Source organism: Lethenteron reissneri, chromosome 2 (assembly GCF_015708825.2).
Source record: "Lethenteron reissneri isolate LAM-NWPU_2019-01 chromosome 2, ASM1570882v1, whole genome shotgun sequence".
Lineage (NCBI taxonomy): Eukaryota > Metazoa > Chordata > Hyperoartia > Petromyzontiformes > Petromyzontidae > Lethenteron > Lethenteron reissneri.
In genome coordinates, this window is record NC_083780.1 from 6,822,988 (window position 1) to 6,842,988 (window position 20,001).

Consider the following 20,001-nt stretch of genomic DNA (forward strand, 5'->3'; position numbering starts at 1 on the left):
GGTTGCAAACGGCTACCCGTACCCGTACCCGGCCGGGTACGGGTAGCCGGGTAGCGGGTATGGTACGGGTATCGGGTACCCGGTTGCGACCTCTGACACACACGCACATGCGAACCAAGTCTAGTCATGGTCAGCTTCCAGGATTCGGTCAACCAGGATTTCAACGCTGTCAGCTCAGCACTCACAAACCCACCCGCACCTCCGATTATCACGGTTGGCTGCGTACCGTGCGAAAGAAGTTCAACGTACACACGCCCAGAGCAACGACATCCCAAGTCGGCCCTGTGCTTACGATCGAGCTCGTCTCTTAACGGTGTGCGGTCGCCCACCTCCCTCTCCCCACCCCCGACCCCTGACCCCCGCGTCGCTAGATGATCAAGCTGGACGGCTCTGGCCGCCGCGTGCTCGTCGAGGACAAGCTGCCGCACATCTTTGGCCTCACGCTGCTGGGCGACTTCGTCTACTGGACCGACTGGCAGCGGCGCAGCGTGGAGCGCGCCCACAAGCACACGGGCGAGCGGCAGGTCCTCATCGATCAACTCCCGGACCTCATGGGGCTCAAGGCGACCGCCATCGCCGCTCCGTCAGGTACCCCGCCGCGCGCCGCAGGGAGGGCGCATCTGATGAAAGCGCGCGACGCGGTTGGCCGCCTTTTGTCCGACGGCTCGCCAAAACCATCGACGCGCTTATTTGATCGGATGTCTCTATTTTTCTTCGGTGCCTGGCGCCCTCAACTGCGTGAAAGTCACGTGTAACATTTTATCTACAAAATGACACCTTGCCATATTTACAACATGTTACCCTATTTGTATTTTTATGTATTTTAAGATTGTATATTACGGCTAATTCACATTTTATATTGTATACTTATTCAAAATTTTACATACTTTAGCCCCTTAGTATTAGTTAGACTTTGTAACTTTAGTATAGTTAGACTGTATACAACTTATTTAAGTGTTAAGATTCCTACATGTTGAATGCATGCACCTTCCCTGCCACGGTAAATTCCTTGTCCGTGCGAACTTTCATGGCGAATAAAACCCTTTCTGATTCTGGTTCGTGTAAAAAGCACTCGCCGGATACATTTCTGACCGTCGCCGCTGCGCTACTCTCCCCGCCTCCCCGCCCCCCCCTCGCCGCCTGCCACCGCTCGTGCCGTCACCGGCTACAGGCACGAACGCTTGCGCCGGGGAGGAGAACGGCGGGTGCAGCCACCTTTGCCTGTTCCGCCCGGCGGGTCTCCGCTGCGGCTGCCCCCTGGGCCAGGAGCTGCTGGCGGACGCGCGCACGTGCGTCGTGCCCAAGGCCTTCCTGCTGTTCTCGCGCCGCGGCGACATCCGCCGCATCTCGCTGGAGACGAACGCCCGCGGCGACGTCGCCATCCCGCTCGCCGGCATCAAGGAGGCGTCGGCGCTCGACTTCGACGTGGCCGACAATCGCATTTACTGGACCGACATCAGCCTCAAGGTCGGAGCGCGCACGCAAGGGGGTTCGGGTGTTTTGCGTTTCGTTAAGACGACGTCCGCCATGCCGGCGGTTCCCAACCTTTTCGAGGGAGCGCAGCCCTTTGCTCGGCGCCGAGTTTGCTAGGAGATGTTAACTCCCTCGCCTGGCACGCAGGAGATCGTGGGTTCGATTCTGTTAACCCCGACGCCTGCTGCTGTATATTTGGAGTTTGCGTGTCTCTTGCTCTTGCCGTGGTCGTGCGGATTTTTCTCCGTGTCCTCCGGTTTTTCCCTCCACATTTAGAATCAACGTGCCTTTACAGTACTGTATTTGGCTACATTTCCACGTGATAAGACACTTTTTTGAGCTATCATACGTGGCCAGGTCACTTCTTGGTGCAGCGGTTGGGAACCGGTTGGGAACCGCTGCACCAAGCTATTGCGCCCGCTCCCGTCGCATTTCGGCATTCGTTGGCAAGTGAAACCTGTCGTACGTATTGCTCCTTCGCAGGCTATTCGGCGAGGTAAAATTTATCGTCCCCTGCTTTTTGCTTGTTTGTTTGTTTCACGTCCGGCAATGAAACCACCTTCGTTCCCGCAGACGATCAGCCGCGCGTACATGAACGGCAGCGCGATGGCGACGGTCATCGAGTTTGGGCTGGACTACCCCGAGGGCATGGCCGTGGACTGGCTGGGCAAGAACTTGTACTGGGCGGACACGATGACGAACCGCATCGAGGTGGCGCGCCAGGACGGGGCGCACCGCGCCGTGCTCGTGTGGAAGGACCTGGACAATCCGCGCGCGCTGGCGCTCGATCCTGTCGAAGGGTAACGCTCGCAAGCGACGTTGCCCACTATCCCGTTTAATTTTCGGGAGACCGTGGGATGTAGGGCGCCTGGGCATGTGACGCGCGTAGGGCCAGGGGTGAGTGATACGGCCCGTGACTTAATTTCGTGAGCGGAAAGGGGCCGTGATTTATTTCGGGGATTAATTTCCCGGCGGTCCGCGCCACGGAACCCGGTTATTTATTTATTTGTACTGGACAAATCCAATGAGTCGCGAAGCTCTTTTTTTCGTAGATGTCCAGTAGGCGCGTGGGTCAGACCGTTACAACAACAAACGATACAAAGACACAACGGAAGTGCAGGAGAAAGGATAAACGAATCACTTTAACAAAAATATCCAAATGAAACTCAACTTTTTTAAAGCCCCATTGAGCTCGTTGGTTATGCAGCTACTGCAGTACTAGCGCTGTAAGATGTTAGCTACCTCACCTGGTTTCCATGATGTCTTGAGTTCGATCCCGACCCTGACGCCTGTATATTTGGAGTTTGCACGTTCTCCCCCGTAATCGCATGGATTTTCCTCCGGATCCTCCGTTTTCTTTTCCTTCCACATTTAGAATCAACATCACGCGCTTAAGAGTATTTGGCAGCGTTAATTTTGCACGTGATAATAATAATCCACTTCATTGAGCTATCATTTGTGGTAGCCAGGTCGCTTGTGAATAAATAAGTAATATTAAAAAAAACTTTTTTTTAAACACGCTTTTTTGAAATGTACTAGTAATGGGAGAACTCCACAACTCCAGGAAGTGACCCCGAAGCTTGCCATCACGTAACGGACCGTGGCCAATTACAGCCAGCGTCACTTGACCATGGACAATTAGACCCAAGCCGAAACATAACATATAAAAAAATAATGTAAAAAAAAATATATTTTTTTATGATAGAATATAGTATTGTCATCTGTATGACATAAGTATACCAAGTTTGCAGTCGATACCACATTGGGACGTGGGTTAAAATTGAGTTACAAGATTTGAGGATACAACAACGACAACAACAACGACAACAACAACGGACAGAATGAGTAAAATGAAAGCGTGTAAAACGAGCTCTGTAGCTCAGTGGATCTGCATCATCAACATCACAATCTTCGGTGTCCACTGGACATTTCGTTATTTCCTTCCACTTTCCTCTGTACCCGTGCCAAGTGGTGCACCGTCTATCTGGAACCAGTTTCTTATGTCGTCGTCAAGACGTTTACCAGGCAAGTGGGGGCCTTACCTTGGTCAAATAAAACACATTCTTAGGTTATTTCGGTAAAGTCACATAGGTAAAAAATTTAAATTAATTAAAGTAAAATAAAAGTAAAATAAAAATCACGACGTTTCGGAGGCAACACAAGCTTCCGTCTTCAGGTGGAACCGTCACAGCACGATAGCTGTATCAAGTACAGCTATCGTGTATCAAGTACAGCTATCGTGCTGTGACGATTCCACCTGAAGACGGAAGCTTGTGTTGCCTCCGAAACGTCGTGATTTTTATTTTACTTTTATTTTACTTTTATTAATTTTAATTTTTTACCTACGTGACTTTACCGAAAGAACCTAAGAATATTAATACTTGCAGTCACGAAAGCTTCAAATCTAGAAATAAAACATAGTTCATAGTTCCAGTGCTTGGTTTTATTTGAGTTGCGTCCCCCTCCCGTGTGCGGCCCTCTCCCGTTGGCGCGTGTGCAGCTACATGTACTGGACCGAGTGGGGCGGGCGGCCACGCGTGGAGCGCGCCTGCATGGACGGCACGGAGCGCCGCGTGCTGCTCACCAACGTGGGCCGCACCAACGGCCTCACCATCGACTACGCGGCGCGCCGCCTCTACTGGGCCGACCTGGACACCTACCTCATCGAGTCTTCTGACTTGCTGGGTAGGCCGCCGCTTGTACAGTTCTTCTAATATTGATCGTCATGAAGTTGCCCTTTAACCAGCAAAGCTGAAATCAGTCTCAAAACCATTTACCCATAAATGCTCGGCAGTAATGCGTAATCAGTCTGTGTACAATATGGCTCTTTTTGCATCTCATTGTTTTGACGGAATACTCTTGCCAATAACATCCGGTGTCCTGGCAGCGTTTTGCTCATAACGGTGTTCTTCATCATTGGAACCTCATTTGCCAGTAAAAAATATGATAATTGTTTTTTTACCCTTCTATCTGGCAACAAAACTGACACCTTTTTTTTTTACAAGGAGTCATGTTTGTATAGACCACAATACCTGCTAGTCATAATGCAAACAAAAAACATAACTCTGATAATGTGCACTGTCCTTGATGTTGATTGGCCCACACCCGAGACAGCTTTCCTTAGAGCCTAGTCTCCAACGGGTTGGACCAGATGACGCCAAAAGGCGCGTTCTTCATCGCAAGGCCACCACGGGCCACTGACAGCCCCCGGTGGCCTTGAGTGCGGCCCCTTGACATGTGGCCCCCTGGCAACACACACAAAGTGAAAACAACACCCTCCCATCATCATCGTGCTGCTGTCAAACCCAACAGTGGGATCAAATGTGTGGCGGCCCTCACACTGACGATGTCTTATCGGCGAAAGCGGCTTCCCTCTGACAATTAGTGAAGAACACTCATTTCAAACCATCCCGACTGCGAGTAATGATCGTGGCGGCGGCGGCGGTGATTTGCAACCAGGAGAAAACCGGGGCGTGATCGCGGACGACCTTCCGCACCCGTTCGGCCTCACCCAGTACCAGGACTACATCTTCTGGACGGACTGGACGCGGCGCAGCATCGAGCGCGCCAACAAGACGGACGGCAAAAACCGCACGCTCATCCAGTCGCAGCTGGACGACGTCATGGACATCCTGGTGTTCCACTCGAGCCGGCAGGTGAGCAGCGGCGGGCGCGGCACGCGCAGTCCACGCACCGAGCAACCGCTGTGCACACTCCGGACAGGTGGACGCGTACCAGGCACGCACTAGGCGAAGATACCCCACCCCCCCCCCCGTATAGCAAGTGCTGTTAGCGAGCTCCTTTGATGGACGGAACGGTACACGGTGGGTGGGGGTGGGTGGTACAGCATTGACCACGGCGGCGTCCCCGCCGCGCTCTTGCCTTGCTCGGTGCACTTTGAGAACAACGTGGGGACCCACGCGAAAAGACAAAGATCCCCCCGTGTAGCCTCAACAGACCGGTGGGGCAAGTGCTGTTAGCGAGCAGCACCTATGAAGGCATGGCACGGCACACGAGTGGATGGGGTCGCCAGCACCACGCCCGGGCCCGCCTTTGACTCCCCAATGGCGATGTTTACACGTCGCACCAGGTACTAATTTGATGCTGAGTCGACCTAGGGGAGGCCCGGGACCGGTTAGAATAATCGTCGCCGACGTTGGCCGTGAGCGGGAATCGAACTCGGATCGCTGCTCCGCACACGTTTTGCACACACATACACATAGGTGTGTATCGGAGGCAAACACATGGTTGTACGCACACACGCGGTTGTGTACTGTGAAAGTGTGTAACCGTACGCACTCGCAGGCGCGAGGACCCTTATCCACAATAGAGGTTTTTGGGTTAGATCGCTTAAGTATAAATGTGTCGTTAAACCCACCACCATCCGACACAGCCAATTAGTACCGTTACTAGTTGTACTCGTAACGATTTGGCACGTTCTGTGTACGTGACAAACCTTACTAATTGCCCGTGTCAGGTGGTCGCGGTTTTAACGACGCGTTTATATTTACACGATCAAACCCAAAAGAACCTGTATTATTGATGATATTGGTCGCGAAACTAAACACAAAAAGCAGTTGTATAGAAAACATTCGTTTTCAATCTACATGATTGAAAAGTGCCCAGCTCCAGTGGCTTCCTAACATCAGAACGAAGAGCGTTCCAGACGGCCGCAGAAGCGCACCTGAAAGCGTGCGATACGGTTGACCGTCTTCGTACCAACGGTTGGCCAAACTTGCCTGCGAAAAACCTACGTGCTAAGCTCGCTTGTCGTGTCGTGCGCGCGTCTCGACAGGGCGGATGGAACGCGTGCGTCATGGGGAACGGCCAGTGCTCCCACCTGTGCCTGGCGAGGCCTGGCGGGAGCTACGTGTGCGGCTGCCCGGCTCACTACACCCTCAACGCCGACAACCGCACCTGCTCACGTGAGTTATCTCCCCCCCCCCCCCCACCCCGTGCGGGAACCGTAGTTCGTGATAATGATTTGCCGCTGCGTTTGCTCTGGTTGAGCGGTTGCACGTTCCCTCCAGCCTGCGATGTCCCGTATGTACGTACGTTGAACTTCCTCCCCGCCGTACGTAGCCGACCGACGCTATTCGGAAGTCGCGGGAGGCTGGACAACAAACTGAACACGAAAAAGCAGCTCCTAAAGAAGTGAATTTTCAATCTGGATTATTTAAAAGTGCATCGCCTCCAGTGGCTTCCTCATAGCCAACTGTGCCAATCGGAGGTACCGCCCGACAAGCTCACCGCCGTGTGGAAGCCCGAACGACAGATGGGCGACGTTGCATTCTCATCGTGCCTTCTTGCCTCCCCTTACCGTGTCCCGTTCACCGCCAGCGCCCACGTCGTTCCTGCTGTTCAGCCAGCGCACGGCCGTGAACCGCATGCTGCTCGACGACCTGCAGAGCCCCGACATCGTGCTGCCGCTGCCGTCCCTGCGCAGCGTGCGCGCCGTCGACTACGACCCCCTGGACAAGCTCATCTACTGGGTGGAGGGGCGCCAGGGCACCATCCGTCGTGCCCGCGAGGATGGCACACAGGTGTGTGCTCGCCACCCCCGTCTTTGCTTGGCCTACAGCAGAGGGTGGGGAACGTCCGGCCCGCTGGCCGCACGAGGCCCGAACACATTCCTGCGGAGGGAGCTGGTAGGAACGTTGGGATGCTCGGTCAATGGCCTGCAGGGTCAACAGCGGCGTGGTGTATTCCGCAAATATGGCCGACTGTGAGGGCGGGCACAAGCCGGCGTGAGTAGGTTAAACGTTGAGTTTTATAAGGGCACCACGGGGTGACCAGCCCCTCCCCATCCAGCCCCACCCCTCCCACCCCCCACCCAGCCCCACCCCTCGCATCCCCCACCCAGCCCCTCCCAACCCTTCCCTCTCCACCCAGCCCCACCCCTCCCATTTTTGGATGCACGACGGACGGACGGACAGAATAATCTCCTGTGGGCTGGTGCATCCAGGAGGTTACACCAGCCCACAGGATGTCAATGGATTCTTTGCTCCGCTGCAAGTCTCCTACCACCACTCTCCCATTGACATATTTCGTTGCTTCCTCTTAGTACCTTTTACGCGACGGTCAATGGTATAGTGCAGGGGTCGGCAACCTACGGCTCCGGAGCCGCATGCGGCTCTTTACGGGCTGCTTCTTGACGATATGTACGTATGTATAGTATGTACTCAGATGCATTGCGGCTCTTGAAATACTGAATTTTGTACCGAATTGGAAAGAAATGGCTCTTCTTGTTATTTTGGTTGCCGACCCCTGGTATAGTGTATAGCAGATTGTATAATAATAACTAGTATAAAATTGTAATGTTTAATGCAATGTATAAGGTAATATATAGTATCGTAATTGTATAGTGAATATACAGCAGTGTGATATACAGTAGGGTGGGTAGAATAATACATAGTGTAATATTACAATGTAATGTATAGCAATACAGTATATAATTTAATGTTGGGTTTGTCTATGGCAGTATATAGTACGGTGTAGACTCGTGTGATGTAAGAGAAAAAATTTTAGCTGGAAGCATATTATATTTTTTGCGACATAGAATTGTAATGTATTACTTACTGTTAGTAGCTCAGCTTATTTGAGAGTATATTTAGTATACTGATGATACTATGTAGTTTATACTTTAGTTTTTTACGTGGTGGTTTAGTTACTGCAGCTGCATACTATTCACATTCCTTCCCTTTATTAATGCTACCCCTATCCCCTCCCTTTGATGCTGCTAATCCTGCATAATGCACGGGCATAATATGACTTTGAAACCCCCCGCCCACCTCCTACGCATTTCACAAGTAGTACTAATCTCATATCTGCATTTCCCATAAATATGCTAAATTCCTCTTGATATGCAAATTCCTTTGTCAAGGCGCTCTTCCCCCTCCAACCCAGCTAAAAATATACGCTCCAAGCGTGGGGTTTTTCATTCAGACGCTGTCTTTCCGACAGACCTGTTCTTCACCTGAGGACGGCTGCTTCCGTTGTGGCCAAAACGTCGTGAGAATTATTTTATTATGTTTTCTTTCTATTATTTTATTATTTCCCTTCTACGTGACTTTACTAACTGCACTAGTTACTACGTAACTGCTACTACGGACCGGGAACAACGACTTGGGCCCGGGTCCACGTGTTGGAGACTCGTTGAACGGAGATCGCAGGCGAAGGGTTTCTTCCAGGATGAACAACAACCCTAGTCTCTCTCGGGACCCGGCTTCTCTTCTCTGCGGCGTGGCCGGCTCCGCTCTTGGCCACGATCACCTTCCAGAATCCTCGGGAAGGATCTAGGTCCCAATCACGTGACCACCCCCCCGCCCCCTAGCCCCCTCTTGGGGCCTCTTTATCAACTTAACCGGTCACGTGTCCGCCCGGGTCTACCAGAGTGCCATGGCCTCACACAACCTCATCCTTGGATCGGCACCCACACACCCTGTCCTGTAGGGTCGGCGCTGCACTCAAAGCGTGGTGCCATCTAGCGCTATTATTCAGCGCAAACCGGGTCCCTCTCGGGCCGGTACTACACCCACCCACAGCCTGTTGACATCCAGCGATGTCGCTACACTCAGGCATTCACGACCAATATTATCCATAATAGAGGGTTTACTCTCCAACACACCGGCGTGCTGTACTAGTGACGAATTGGCACCTTCTGTTTACGTGACAGCCCTCACTAGTTGGCTGCGTCGGGTGGTGGCGGGTTTGACGACGCATTTATATTTACGCGATCTAACCCCAAAAAAATCTCTGTTATGGACGATGTACATAGGGTGAGCCCCGTTGTGTTTTACTGCGCTTACGCGACATAGCCATGGGTGTTTAAACAAAGTTGATGAAGCTGGGTTTATAAAACAACTCTGCAATGTTTATTGGTGGAGACTTGCTTTCATTAATCTTGTCAAACAGTTTTGACCGCCTGCCATCCATCCGTGTGCATGTGTGTGTGTTTATATTTAATGTGATGTACCAGTTACGGGGTGGGGGGGGTGGTTGGGGGGGGTGGCTGACAGTGTGTTAATGTTGTATAATATTGCGCGCGTGTGTGTGTGTGTATATCATGCATGGTGTAGTGGGGAGCGGTAGTGTAGTGGTTAGCGTGCTGCACTACGAACCCGGCAACCTCGAGTTCAATTCCCGCTCACGACCAACACCAGTGACGGTTATCTGAACCGGTACTGGGCATCCCCTAGGTCGACTCAGCCTCAAATGAGTACTTGGTGCAGTGTGTAAAACATCGCCATTAGGGAGACAAAGGCGGCCGGGCGTGGTGTTGGCCACCCACCCCCTCATGTGCCTACTACCGGTTTTCATTAGTTGTTTGCTAACAGCACTTGCCCCAACAGTCTGTTCGGACTATACGGGTAAAATCTTTGTTGTATTTCAAGTAAACCTCGTCGACTCCTGTTGAGACTCGTTCGCTTGAGTCCACTGCTGTAAAACATCCCCGCTGACTTTATCTCGTGGGTGGTCAGCTGTATTGTGAAGAGCCGAGTAAACATTGATTCTGCACCGACTCCTACGTCTGGAACCGCGGCAAAAATGTATCTAATTTTCAAGCGGTGCGCTTTTAAGGGCATTCTCTTGCATTGAACTGCCCGATGTCGGGGATGGGGGGTACGTGCAATACTTGCTGGTGTCTGCGCCACGATGCCAAGATGTTGACTACCTCGCCTGGTATGCAGGAGGCCGTGGGTACGATCCTAACCCCGACGCCTGTATATTAAGAGTTTTGCGTGTTCTCCCCGTGGTCGCGTGGATCTTTCTCCCGAGTCCTCCTGTTTTTCCATGCGCATTATAGCAGCCAAATATTGAGAATATTTGGCTGCTATAAATGTCCACTTGATAAGCCACTTTGTTGAGCTATCATTTGTGGCCCGGTCGCTTCTTATAGGAAGCGAATAACTCAGTGGGCTTTACCTGGTAAGATAAAAAAAAATGAGTTAGTTTTATTTGTACAGTAAAACCTTGGATTGCGAGCATAATTCGTTCTGGAAACGTGTTTATAATCCAAAGCACTCGTATATCGGTTGTGATCACGTGACGCTCGGCAGACAAAGCGTATGCACGTACTGCTCGTATTGCAAGACCTCGCTCGTTTATCAAATTAATATTCATTTAAAAAATTTGCTCGTCTTGCAAAACACTTGCAGACCAAGTTACTTGCAATCCAAGGTTTTACTGTTTCTATTTTTAAGTGATTTGCTTACCTTTCCTATACTTTGCGCTGCTTTTGTATTTTTGCATTGTGTTGTTGTTGTAACCTTCTGACCTGTCCCAACTGCACATCAAAAAGAGCTTCATAGCTCATCGGATTCCTCCATTATAAATAAACCTCACACACCGCGTGCGTGCGTGCTTGCGCGCAGCTGTGGACGCTGGTGGCGGCGTGGGGTGGCGGCTCGCAGCCGTTCGACCTCAGCCTGGACGTGTACAGCCGCTCCATCTACTGGACGTGCGAGAGCACCAACGTGGTGAACGTGACGCGCCTGGACGGGCGCCCCGTCGGGGTTGTGCTCGGCGGGGGCGCCGATCGGCCCCGCTCCATCGTCGTGAACCCGGAGAGGGGGTGAGCGTGGCCGGGGGGCGGGGGGGGGGGTGGGTTGGTGGTGGTTGGGGGGGAGCGGGTGCTTGGCGAGGTGGAGCTGAGTGGACTTTGCCGACGACTGGTAACAGCGGTGTCATCAAGATCGGCCTCTGTGGAGGAGGCTCGTGAAGGACGCTGCTGCTACTGGGCAGTCGGAGGCAGTCGCCCTCCAGCAACAACGGAGGGACAGAGGGGCGACGCTCACAGCAACGAGGAACTTGGCAGTCAGCAACTCATGGCACCTGGGTCCGTTCTGTGACCTGCCAGCGGGCCTTTTGAACTTCACGTGGCCTCAACGTGCACTTAGCCTGGCACGAGCGCCGTGGTGATGTCACCGCCACTTAGTAGCGAATGGAGGTTTTGTTCTAGATTTGAAGCTTTCGTGACAGCAAGGATTCATATTCTTAGATTTTTTCGGTAAAGTCACGTAGGTAAAAAAATTCAAATTAATAAAAGTAAAATGAAAATAAAATAAAAATCACGACGTTTCGTAGGCAACACAAGCTATCTTGTGTTGCTGTGACGGTTCCACCTGAAGACGGAAGCTTGTGTTGCCTCCGAAACGTCGTGATTTTAATTTTATTTTTATTTTACTTTTATTAATTTTAATTTTTTACCTACGTGACTTTACCGAATAGGAGTTTTTTTTAATTGTTGTTATTGTAGACGAGGTGCATGCGGAAGAGGGGAGCGCGGGTCGTTTGGCCCGCCGCGTGATTGAGAAATTCCCAAACCTCGCTTGGCTGCGCCGTGGCCAAGAAGTGGCGGCACAGCTCCGTGATCTTAGAATGCGGTGGCAATGATTTTACCGGATCGGCGAAACCCGTTTGCCTTCGCAGCTAGGCGTATATCGCACACCTGCGCTAACCCACACGTAAACACGTTGGCCCTCGCAGGTACATGTACATCACGAACCTGCAGGACCGGGCTCCGCGTATCGAGCGCGCCTCCCTGGACGGCACGGAGCGGGAGGTGCTCTTCACCAGCGGCCTGAGTCGCCCCTCCGCGCTGGCGGTGGACAACGCGCCCGGGCGACTCTACTGGGCCGATGCCGAGCTCAAGCGTATCGAGTGCAGTGACCTCAACGGTGCGTTTGACTCCCGAGTTCTTGTACCGCTACTATTTGTATTTTTACCAGGTGAGGCCCCGCTGAGGGCGCTACGTATCGTGGCCCTTTTTCAGAAGCGACCTGGCGATCGCAAATGATAGCTCAGCGAAAGTGGTGGCTTTTAATTGTCGTGTGGAAAATTCATAGCAGCCACATGCTCCAGACGCGTGATGTTGATTCCAAATGCAGAGGGACAAACCGGAGGACCCGGAGAAAATTCCACGCGACCGCGAGGAGAAGGCGCAACCTCTAAATATACAACGGGCGTCGAGATCGAACCCACGACGACCTCCATCACCAGGCGGGGTAGTTCACATCTCGGCAGCGTGGCGGCACAACTAACTAAACCGTCCCACGTTCGTCTGCCGGAGAGCTCGTGTTGAGATCAAAACGTATTCTGCGTGGCAACATCGTTAAAGAGCACCGGTCACAAGGCCGTGACCGCATTTGTGCGTCAAGGATCGGACTCCATGGAAGCGACGTCCGAATCCACGGCGTCCTCTGGTCTAGCACTAATTGAGACAAGGCCCAAAAGAAAGCCGTCTCTGGTGTGGACCAATCAGTTTCAAGGACAATGCACAGGTATTATCAGAGCGTGTTTTTCGTTTGCATTTTGACCTCAAGTATTGTGGTTAATGCAGACGTGAATCCTCGTAAAAAGGTGTCGGTTTTGTTGCCAGAAAAAAAAAAGGGGGAAAAACCCTATTATTAAATTTTGGTACTAGCCGGGTATCGGGTAGGGTACGGGTATCGGGTACCCGGTTGCGACCTCTGCCCCCCCCCCCCCTCCACGCCCCGGTGATGTTGCCAAACTGACGACGCTGAATCGATTCTAATGATGATGAAGGATTAGGAACATTTTCAAAATATCCTGCCCGAGAGAATGAACGTCAACCAGAAAGAATCGATGGGATAAAAACACAGGCGCGGGTCCCCAACTGGCGCGCCCACGCTTCAAACGCTTTGAAGCGAGTATAATCACAAAACTGGAGTACCCAGAGGTAAACCCACGGGGAATGAAGAAAGGCGGACACCAGTGAAGTGTCCGCACGGATCTGTTTTCTTTTCATGTGGAGGGACAGACGTTAGGCAGCCGCTGGAAGCTACATAGCTCAGTGGGCCTTACCTGCGAAGGAAGGAAAACACAAGTTTAGTGCGCGCAATATTCGTGTAGCGTCCCGTACTCCTCGTTCTCTGCACCATCGATGTTTTTGTTTTGTCGCCGTGGTCGTCGTCGTAGTCGTCGTTGCCGCGGTTCTCGCGCACCACGGATGTCTCCGTGTAAAGCAGCCAGGCGAGTGGACAAAGGGGACCGTCGTCAGTGGAGCGAAACAAAATAAACTTGAGTCCACGGCGAGCGCGGGTGGCTGTGCCGTGTCATCGCCGGGGGGCGTGGGAAAGATACGCGGGCTTTGATGTTATTCCTGGCGACGGCGTTGTGGCGACCCGTGCCGCGGCGGGTGGCCACGTCGCATGCCAGGATTTCCCCCCCCCCCTTGTTTGTGAAATCAAGAGGTCTTGGAAAGTTTCCTCGGTTTAACATTTTTGTAGGTATCTCTCAGCGTCAGGGGGTGGAGGAAACACCCCCTCAGAGGTCGCAAACGGGTTTTGATTCCGTACCCGTACCCGTACCCGGCCGCACCAGGGTCGCAAATGGGTACCCGTACCCGTATCCGGCCGGGTATGGGTACCCGTTCCCTACCCGTACCCTACCCTACCCGAAATGAGTGACAAACGGTTACTCACCAGTGACTCACGGCCTACCCGTACCCGGCCGCATCAGGGTCACAAACGGGTAGCCGGGTATCAGGTAGGGTACGGGTACGGGTACCCGATTGCGACCTCTGGGATGAAGCCATGTTGCAGGCGCGGGTGGGTTGATTCTAGGAACTTGAATTGTGAGAAGAGACAAGACGTTGGGAAATGAGTGACAAACGGTTACTCACCAGTGACTCACGGCCTACCCGTACCCGGCCGCACCAGGGTCGCAAACGGGTACCTGTACCCGGCCGGGTACGGGTAGCTGGGTATCGGGTAGGGTACGGGTATCGGGTACCCGTTTGCGACCTCTGCCCCCCCCCCCCCTCCACGCCCCGGTGACGTTGCCAAACTGACGACGCTGAATCGATTCTTACGATTCAAGATTTGAAGCTTTCGTGACTGCAAGGAATTCATACTCTTTGGTTTTTTCGGTAAAGTCACGTAGGTTAGAAAATCAAATGAAATAAATGAAAACAACTAAATTAAATGACGACGTTTCGGGCGCAACACAAACGTCCTTCTTCAGGTGTGGACAACGTAGCTAAAGCACAACCGCCGAATTGTTTGTGAGGTTTGAATACTTGTCGTTTGTGCGAATGGTCCCGCCGCTATTTCTTTAAATGTTACGTTAAGGCTGGTTGAGCGAACTAAACCGTACAAACTGACGAGAGAGAGAAAAAAGAAATGGGTTGTTGAGTCTGGTGATCGCATCCTCCAGTCGGGACAATTCGTTGGATTGTCTGTTGGTGGGGCGGAAGGGGGGGCTGGGGGGGGTGCGGGGGGGGGGTGGTGGGGGTGCGTTAATCGTCACGTCCCCAACTGATACCGAAGACTTGAGGTGGCTAGAGGACCATTGTTAGAATGACTGACGGAGAGGGGGGGCGGGTGCCGTAGGGCAAACACAGCGTCAACATCGCCACAGAGGGAGACAAAGGCGGCCGGGCGTGGTTGCCTGCCCCACCCGCCCCCGCCCCCGTCGTGTGCCCGTGCCTCCCTTCGTAGGCGCCGCTCGCTGACAGCACTTGCCCCAACAGTCTGTCAAGGCCACACGTTTTGTGGGGGGAAACTTTGAGCTTTGTGTGTGTGCGTGCGTGTGCGTCCGCCCCTGCTGCTGCTGCCACCGCCATCGCCGCCGCAGGGGCCAACCGCATCGTGCTGGAGGAGTCGAACATCCTGCAGCCCGTGGGGCTCGCCGTGTTCGGCGCTCACCTCTACTGGATCGACCGGCAGCAGCAGCTGATGGAGCGTGTGGCCAAGGAGGGCGGCGGCGGCCGCACCAAGGTGCAGGGGCGCATGCCCTACCTCACCGACGTGCTGACCGCTCACGAGATGCCCCTCGCCCATTACCGTGAGTGACACACACCCCCCCCACCCCCCCGTGATCCGTGGATCAAAGAAATCGCTCGACGCCGGTGTACAGCAGCGGCAAGGGCAGTTTACGCGGATGCTGTCATCGCTAAGAGGCGGCAACGGCCCTTCGCCGGCTACGCGCAATGAATGAATTTCCGTGTTCATTTAGGAAGAAATCACAACTGGTCACAGCCTGTCCGCCCCCCCCCCCCCCATCAGACTCATCCCCAACATGCGCACTCCTTTCACCAGTTCGCCCTTCTCACAGATGCATCCCAGCTCAACCCCCGCCATTCCTTTAATTTGCAAGCGCCGCGTGGCCTGGGTGACCAAAATGACAAAAGCAAAAAAAACTCCCCAAAGTTTACAAGAGAGCCGGGTGACGGTCGATTTGACGGACCAATCGCAGCGCCTCCTCGCCGCGTAGTCTGGTGCCGCTCCGTCTCCCGCTCGCCGCGTCTCTGTTGCTCCTCGCTCACCCGTTGTGCCACCCGCCTGTCCCCCCCTCCCCCCCCGTCCCGTCCCCCTCCACCCACCACGTGGCTCGGACCGCAGGGAGCCACCCGTGCTTTGGGGACAACGGCGGCTGCTCCCACATCTGCATCGTCAAGGGGGATGGCACCACGCGGTGCTCCTGCCCCGTCCACCTCGTGCTGCTGCAGAACGAGCTCACGTGTGGGGGTGAGGGTGGCGCTCGCTCGCGCGCGCGCGCGCGCGACGGAACGCGAAAGCAAAGTTCCACACGGAACAATGACGACGGCTCGTTTTCTTCTCTCCTCGGTTGGATCGCGTCAATATGGCGTTGCGTGGAGCATCGGGCAGCAACAAGGCCACGCCGTGCCGGACGGTCTTTTAGCAGCTTTCTCTGCTTCACCCCAAGACAGCCGCCCCCCCCCCCCCCCCCCCCCCACCTTGGTCTTTAGTTGGTCTTGAACGGTGCCGTCGCCAGATGGTCTACGGCCTGCCCCGCGTGGTCTCTCTTCCGTTGCGGTGCCCGCCGTAGGGCAGTTATCGCTATCCGCTCGGGTTCCATTCTCGACACATGTCCCAGCCACACCCCAGAGTCTCCGTTCCGTCCCGCGCTGTGCGCCGTACCCGTAACAACACGGCCGTGCGTGTGTTGCGCTTCTTTCAAAAACCGCACGTAGCCGACCGTGCTAATCGGCGGTGTCCGTGTTGGAACTTTCCTTTCGATGGGTGTTGGTAGATATAGATATGTAGCGGTGCACGCAGTGGACCCACCGCCGCACCCGCCGCTCGCCGCTGATGAACAGTTATAACCCCCGTCGCCCCCCACGCAGAGCACCCGACGTGCAGCGCGGAGCAGTTTGCATGTTGGACGGGCGAGATCGACTGCATCCCGCTGGCGTGGCGCTGCGACGGCTACGCCGAGTGCGACGACCAGAGCGACGAGCGCGACTGCCCCCTGTGCTCGGACGCCCAGTTCCAGTGTCGCAGCGGGCAGTGCGTGGATGCTGCGCTGCACTGCAACGGCGACTCGGACTGCCAGGACATGTCCGACGAGAGCAGTTGCTACGGTAACGGCCCCTCGAACTTAATTTTGGAGTATTGTTAGGTTTTTTCGGTAAAGTCACGTAGGTAAAAACATTATAAAGTTAAATAAAATAAAAATAAAATAAAAATCACGACGTTTCGGAGGCAACACAAGCTTCCGTCTTCAGGTGGTACCGTCACAGCCACGACAGCTGTATCAAATCTAGAATTAATTTTGGAGCTTTCGTGACTGCAGAAATTGCTCTTTGGTTCTTTCGGTAAAGTGACGTGTAAAGATAAAGTAATGAATTAAATACCAGCATACGACGTTTCGATTGCAACACAAGCAATCGTCATCAGATATAAATGAAATAGAAACACAAATCTAGTATACTTAGAAATGTAATGTAATACAACAGAGAGTCGGATAACATAACAGTCAACACCCTACCTGGTTGATTACGTTCTTCCTGAGAATGCTAAATTTGAGAGAGAGATTAAACACAGAACCAGAGACATAGACAGACATATAAGCAGACAGATATCACAGAGATACATAGAGAGAGAACAAACATAGGCATTTCATTTATACCTGATGATGATTGCTTGTGTTGCAATCGAAACGTCGTATGCTAGTATTTAACTTATTATCTTATCTTTATACGCGACTTTACCGAAAGAACCAAAGAGTAACGGCCCCTCCCCGTGTAGTACGTGTGTGCAATGGCGGAGCCAGGGTGTTCAGGTAGGGGGGGGGGCAACCCCTCCAGCAATGAAACATGATAGAGGAGTTGTTAGTAAGTCAAGAGAAAGCGAGAACTTGTCCCTTGATTCTTATTCGAGGCGTGTGCGGCGATGGCGAGGGTCGAATTCGAACCGCGTTGTGTGATCGGCATCGCGCTCGCTGAAGGTGAATGCCTGCAGGGAAGTCGTGTCCTGTAAACGCAACTTGAGCACAATTCTGTGAGTCACTTATAACCGCTTTGCCGTCACTTATTGCCAATTATGCACTCAGACTATTGTCCTATCATCTCATAGTCCCTGGCACGCAACATGCCGATTTATTACTCATAAACCCCAATGATCCAATCGAAATTAGGGATTTTGATCGGATCATTGGGGATGGGGCACGTGCCACCCCACCCCCCCCCCCCCCCCCACTGGCTCCGCCAGTGCGTGTGTGTATGTTGAAGTGTATGTATGTTGAACTTCTTTTGCCACCGTTGTAGGGGTTGAACCTGAACGGTGACGGGGTGAGTGACCCGCTGTGTGCTAAACACGTGTGCAGTAGGCGTTGTGGGCAGCAGAGGGCAGCGCAGCAAACGGCACCGTAGTCCGACACGGTTCAGGCCTACGCCCAACGCGTTGTCACGCAACGCGTTGTGTGCGCTTTGTGCCCCTCGCGGAAACTTGGCCAATCCCGTGTGCTCCTTGGCCGGACAGCCGTCCGTCGACGTCGACACTCGTGTATTTATTGAAGGCAGCCTGTACGCGTGTTGAGCTTCTCTCGCACCGTACGTAGCCAAGCGTGCTCATCGGAGGTGCGTGTGGGGGAAGGACAAAAAACTCAACGCAAAAAGCGGCTTTCAAAGAATTGGGTTTGTCAACTTGGACAATTAAAAAGTGTGCAGCTCCCAGTGGCTTCCTAATGTCGGAAGGGAGAGAGCGTTCCAGACGGCCGCAGGAGCGCATCCGAAAGCGCCTCGCGATGATGATGCGGCGACCGTCGTCTCTGTTCGATGCTATAGCCAAAAGCTGCCACCGCCGCTGCTGCCGCTGCTGCCGCTGCTGCTGCCGCTGCTGCCGCTGCTGCCGCTGCCACCGCCGCTGCTGCCGCTGCTGCCGCTGCTGCTGCTGCTGCCAGGATGACGACCGAAGTCAAAAGGGGGGGGGGGGGGGGTGGATGGCACCACACGGTGCTCCTGCCCCGTTTACATCGTGCTGGTAATGGGTGATGGATGCGCACGATAACCGTGAAGTGCTGTCGGCGAGAACCTACGAAAGCTGCCATGGGCACGCGAGAGGGGGTTGGGGGCGGCCAACACTACGCCAGGCCCGCCGTTGATGAACGAGTAACTCCTCCCGCCCCCTTCCCGGCGTCTCTTTTCGCTTCTCCTTTCTGTATGGAGTAAAAGTAAAAAAAGAAGCCAATGCTTGAGTACTTTATTTTGTAAGCCATTCCGCGGCATCCCGTGTCGTCGCTGAGTGGAGGAGTCCGCTTGTTCTGCGTTTCAGAGTGTTTTGGCTGCTATAAATTTCCACTTCGTCGAACTGTCGTTTGTGACGGCCTTTTGAATAAGAGCCACGTAGCTCGGCGGGGGCCCCTACCTGGTAACATAACAAGTGTCGTATCGTGAGTTGAGTTTTAATTGTTCTTCCGGTGTGGGCGATTGCCTGCATTTCCCATAAATATGCTAAATTACGTGGTGGTTTCTAGTTGTGGCAGCTACATACTATTAACACTCCTTCCCTTTATTAGTGCTACCCCTATCCCCTCCTTTTGATGCTGCTAATCCTGCATAATGCACGGGCATAAGTAGTACTAATCACATACCTGCATTTCCCATAAATATGCCCATAAATATGCTAAATTCCTATTGGTATGCAAATTATTTTGTCAAGGCGCCCTTCCCCCCCCTTCCAACCCAGCTTAAATATACGCTCCGAGGATGGTGGTGTTTCATTCAGACGCTGTCTCCCCGACAGACCTGGTCTTCACCTGATGACGGCTGCTTGCGTTGTGGCCGAAACGTCGTGAGAATTATTATGTTTTATTTTTATCATTTTATTATTTCCCTTCTACGTGACTTTACTGAAAGAACCAAGAAGATGAATCCCTGCAGTCACGAAAGCTTTAAATCGAAAAAAAAAATGTTGTTTTTGTTGTTTGTTTATGTTGTTCTTGTTGTTTTTGTTGTGGCGACAAGAGTGCCCGGGGGACATGTTCCAGTGCGGCAGCGGGCAGTGCCTGCTGCGGCGGCAGCGCTGCGACGGCGCCGCCGACTGCCCGGACGCCTCTGACGAAGACGCCTGCCGTGAGTTTGGTGGCGGGGGGGGGCGGCGGCGGCGGCGGCGTTCGCGGTTTGGGGCGCAACAGCAAATCGCTCGCTCGGTCGAGTGGGAAGGTTGACGGGGGGGCTTCTTAGCAGCCATTCTCGCATGCAGTCTCGGGGACGCAAACCACACCTCTACCCTACCCGGAGGTCGCAATCGGGTACCCGAT

General features: G+C 53.4%; 1 protein-coding gene across 1 annotated transcript in view; it reads left to right on the top strand.

Moving 5' to 3' along the window:
- The window catches only part of LOC133342007 (low-density lipoprotein receptor-related protein 6-like), a 93,506-nt gene that overhangs the window by 61,768 nt on the left and 11,737 nt on the right, over positions 1-20,001 (top strand). The window contains exons 10-22 of the mRNA XM_061550872.1: positions 372-588; positions 1,172-1,467; positions 2,047-2,273; positions 3,974-4,158; positions 4,933-5,129; positions 6,269-6,398; positions 6,814-7,016; positions 10,848-11,047; positions 11,962-12,152; positions 15,073-15,282; positions 15,840-15,965; positions 16,586-16,822; positions 19,706-19,813. Of these exons, the coding sequence (XP_061406856.1) occupies positions 372-588; positions 1,172-1,467; positions 2,047-2,273; positions 3,974-4,158; positions 4,933-5,129; positions 6,269-6,398; positions 6,814-7,016; positions 10,848-11,047; positions 11,962-12,152; positions 15,073-15,282; positions 15,840-15,965; positions 16,586-16,822; positions 19,706-19,813 (2,527 nt within the window). The remainder of the gene's footprint in view (positions 1-371; positions 589-1,171; positions 1,468-2,046; positions 2,274-3,973; positions 4,159-4,932; positions 5,130-6,268; positions 6,399-6,813; positions 7,017-10,847; positions 11,048-11,961; positions 12,153-15,072; positions 15,283-15,839; positions 15,966-16,585; positions 16,823-19,705; positions 19,814-20,001) is intronic.